General features: G+C 41.6%; 1 gene segment (V, D, J or C); it reads left to right on the top strand.

Annotated features, from left to right (window-relative positions):
• Positions 1 to 2,566: 2,566 nt before the first annotated feature.
• Positions 2,567 to 3,366, top strand: LOC123386299. The segment is given in 2 exon segments: positions 2,567 to 2,707; positions 2,807 to 3,366. Coding segments are annotated over 2 exon segments (591 nt in total).
• The last annotated feature ends 1,345 nt before the right edge of the window (positions 3,367 to 4,711 follow it).

Below are 4,711 nucleotides of genomic sequence, written 5' to 3'. Positions count from 1 at the left end.
GCCTCTGCACTCAGACAACACAAAGAAATAAAAGGCATCCAAATTGGCCAGGAGACGGTCAAACTTTCACTCTTCACAGATGACATGATACTCTATATGGAAAACCCAGAAGACCCCACCAAAAAACTGCTAGAATTGATTCATGAATTCAGCCAAGTGGCAGGATATAAAATCAATGCAGAGAAATCGGTTGCATTCCTATACACCAACAATGAAGCAACAGAAAGAGAAATCAAGGAATCTATCCCATTTACAGTAGCACCAAAAACTATTCAATACCCAGGAATGAATCTAACCAAAGAGGTGAAAAATCTTTACACTGAAAACTAGAGAAAGCTTATGAAAGAAACTGAAGAAGACAAAATATGGAAAAAGATTCCATGCTCCTGAATAGGAAGAACAAATATTGTTAAAATGCTGATAGTACCGAAAGCAATCTACATATTCAATGCAATACCGATCACAGTGACACCAGCATTCTTCACAGAGCTAGAAAAAATAATCCTAAAATTTGTATGGAACCAGAAAAGCCGCCAAATAGCCAAAGAAATCTTGAAAAAGAAAACCAAAGCAGGACGCATCACAATCCCAGACTTCAAGCTATACTTCAAAGCTGTAATCCTCAAGACAGTATGGTACTGGCACAAGAACAGACACTCAGGGGCATCTGAGTGGATCAGGCTGTTAAACATCCGACTTTGACTCAGGTCACCATCTGGCAGTTCGTGAGTTAGAGTCCCACATCAGGCTGTGTGCTGACAGCTCAGAGCCTGAAGCCTGCTTGGAATTCTGTGTCTTCCTCTCTCTCTGACACTCCCCCGCTCATGCTCTGTCTCTGTCTCTGAAAAGTAATAAATAAATGTCAAAAAATATTAAAAAAAAAAAAAAAACAAGAACAGACACTCAGATCAATGGAACAGAATACAAAATCCAGAAATGGACCCACAAATGTATGGCCAACTAATCTTTGACAAAGCAGGAAAGACTATCCAATGGAATAAAGACAGTGTCTTCAGCAAGTGGTGCTGGGAAAACTGGACAGCGACATGCAGAAAAATGAACCTGGACCACTTTCTTACACCATACACAAAAATAAACTCAAAATGGATGAAAGACCTCAATGTAAGTCAGGAAGCCATCAAAATCCTCGAGCAGAAAGCAGGCAAAAATATCTTTGATCTTGGCCACACCAACTTCCTACTCAACACGTCCCTAGAGGCAAGGGGAAAAAAAGCAAAAATGAACTACTGGGACCTCATCAAAATCAAAAGTTTATGCATAGTGAAGGCAACAATCAGCAAAACTGAAATTCAACTGACAGAATGGGAGAAGATATTTGCAAATGACATCTCAGATAAAGATAGTATCCAAAATCTATAAAGAATTTATCAAACTCAACACTCAAAACACAATCCAGTGATGAAATGGGCAAAAGGCATGAATAGACACTTCTCCAAAGAAGACATCCATATGGCCAACTGACACATGAAAAAATGCTCCACATCACTCATCATCACGGAAATGCCAATCAAAACCCTAATGAGATACCACCTGACACCTGTCAGAAGGGCTGACATTAACAACTCATGCAACAACAGACATTGGCGAGGATACAGAGAGAGGATCTCTTTTGCATTTTGGGGGGCAACCCAAGCTGGTGCAGCCACTCTGGAAAACTGTATGGAGATTCCTCAAAAAACTAAAAACAGAACTACCCTATGACCCAGAAATTGCACTACTAGGCATTTATCCACGGGACACAGGTGTTCTCTTTCAAAGGGACACATGCACCCCCATGTTTATAGCAGCACTATGAACAATAGGCAAAGTATGCAAACAGCCAAATGTCCATCGATGGATGAATGGATAAAGAAGAAGTGGTAAATATATACAATGGAGTATTACTCGGCAATCAAAAAGAGTGAAATCTTGCCATTTGCAACTATGTGGATGGAACTGGAGGGTATTATGCTAAGTGAAATGAATCAGTCAGAGAAAGACAAAAATCATATGACTTCACTCATATGAGGACATTAAGAGAGAAAACAGGTGAACATAAGGGAAGGGAAACAAAAATAATATGAAAACATGGAGGGGACAGAGCATAAGAGACTCATAAATATGGAGAACAAACAGAGGGCTACTGGACGGGAGTTGTGGGAGGGGGGATGGGCTAAACTGGTAAGGGGCACTAAGGAATCCACTCCTGAAATATTTGTTGCACTATATGCTAACGAATTTGGATGTTAATTTTTAAAACTAAAAATAAATACTAATTAATAATAAACAATTAAAATATTTTAAGAGAAAATAATGCATGATCATGCTGTTGAGGTAAATATTTCTTAAAGATTATGCCGAAGCCTCCATTAATAAAGATAAAAATCCAAAACTGAAAAAAAAAAAAAGAATTCTTCATATTGTCACACAGCCATCCACACAAACTAATATTGAAGTGCGTCCCCAACCCTGTCATTCACTTTTAAAGAATCAAATCTAAGTCTGGAGCTTGATATATATGTCAGAGGACATGCAAATGAAGCCCTCTCTGTGCTGATAAAACCAGCCCAGCCCCGACCCTGCAGCTGGGAGACGAGCCCCAGCCCCAGGAGTCCCAGCTGTTCCCATTCTGTGATCAGCACAGAACACACAACCCTCACCATGGAGATTGTGCTGGGCTGGGTTTTCCTGGTTGCTCTTTTAAAAGGTAATTCATGATGAACGAGGGACACTGAGTATGTGAATGGATATGAGTGAAACAGTGGATGTGTGACAGTTTCCTGATCAAGATGTCTTGTGTCTGCAGGTGTCCAGTGTGACGTGCAGTTGGTGGAGTCTGGGGGAGACCTGGTGAAGCCTGGGGGGTCCCTGAGACTCACCTGTGTGGCCTCTGGATTCACCTTCAGTAGCTATAGCATGAACTGGGTCCGCCAGGCTCCAGGGAAGGGGCTGCAGTGGGTCGCATATATTAGATATGATGGAAGTAGCACAGGCTACGCAGACTCCGTGAAGGGCCGATTCACCATCTCCAGAGACAACGCCAAGAACACGCTGTATCTGCAGATGAACAGCCTCAAGACCGAGGACACGGCCACATATTACTGTGCAAAAGACACAGTGAGGGGACCTCACTGGGAGCCCACACACAAACCTCCCTGCTGGAGGGGATCAGCACCACCAGGGGGCGCAAACTATGCACAATTCTCCTTTGTGTTCCCAGGCGCAGGTGCAGATGGAGGCTACAGGCAGGTTTCCTCTCAGGGTTTGGGGCTTCCTCTCCACACAGCAGTTTCCGCGGGGAGCCTCCCTGGTTATATGATTCTGTGTTTACATCTTAACTCTCTGAATTAGCAACTGGGTTGTCATAGGGAAACTAGACTAACATGCACAAAGACACAGTTGTTTGCACTTGCTTACTCCTGTCCTCAACCTGAGTGAATTACAGATTCCTGAGGCACAACAGCTGCACCTCTACAGGATTCCCAGATGCGCTCCCTGGGCAGTCAGGACCACAGGATCCCACAGCTCCTTATCCTCACCCAGCCCTTGTCCCAGTCAAACAACGTGACACTTTCTTCATAGCCCTTTGCTACTCAGGACTTTAAATGAGCTACAGCTTTATTCAATTACTCTAAAGGAGAGACAAACAATCTCCATGTATTAGTCAAGATTCCCCTGAGGAACACAACCCAAAGGTCATTGGTTTCCATAACTAAATATGTTGAGAAGTCCATGATAGACTGTCACAAGCTGAAGACCCAGGAAAACCAGTGATGTAATTCTTGTCTGATTCTGACTAGTGTCTAGTCTCAGAACGTGGAGAGCTGATGATGTAACTCTCAGAAAAAGGGCCAGAGGAGACCAATATTCCAGTTCAAACAAGCAAATGGGAAGTAAAAATGAGGGAAATGGGGAAAATGAAGCTGGAAAGAAGAGGAAAATTAAAATATTGCATCACAAACATACACTTAGGGAAATCAGCAACTCCATAAACTGTAATAACATTCTTTTCAAAGGAGTCCCAAAAGAATAAGAGGGAGAAAAAGGCGGATACATTTTAGCTGAGTGAATATAGTGAAAATTTCCACAAGCTGGGGAAGGAAACAGACATCCACATCTAGGAGGCAGAGAGAACACCCATTAAAATAAAAAAAAAGCAGGCCAACACTGAGACATATCATAGGAAAATGGCAAAATATCCAGATAAAGAAAAACCATAAAGCATCAACACAAAAGAAGTTGCTAACAAGGGAAGATTAAAAAAAAAAAAAACTATGGCAGATGTCTCTACAGAAACCTTCATGCAAGTAGGGAGTAGCATCATATCCTCAACATGCACATTTGAACATTATGCAGCTAAGAATACTTTCTCCATAAGGCAGTCATTCAGATACAAGGAGTGATAGAATTTCCCAGACAAATAAAACCAAAGGAGTTCAGGCCTCTAAATCAGCCCTGCGAGAAATTAAAGGGGACCCTTTGACTGGGAAAGGAAGACTAAAAGTAACGAAGACTAGAAATAAACAGAGAAAATCTCCACAAACAATGACTTTGGAGGTAACACTATGGCACTAAGTTTATATCTATCAATAATTACTGTGAATGTAAATGGACAAAATGCCCAATCAAAAGACATAGGATACAGGAATGGATAAAAACAAATACAAGATCCTTCTACACACTGCACACGATTGACTCATTTTCAACCTAA

The sequence above is a fragment of the Felis catus genome, chromosome B3 (assembly GCF_018350175.1).
Source record: "Felis catus isolate Fca126 chromosome B3, F.catus_Fca126_mat1.0, whole genome shotgun sequence".
Taxonomy (NCBI): domain Eukaryota; kingdom Metazoa; phylum Chordata; class Mammalia; order Carnivora; family Felidae; genus Felis; species Felis catus.
This window is presented reverse-complemented; position numbering and strand designations above follow the sequence as displayed.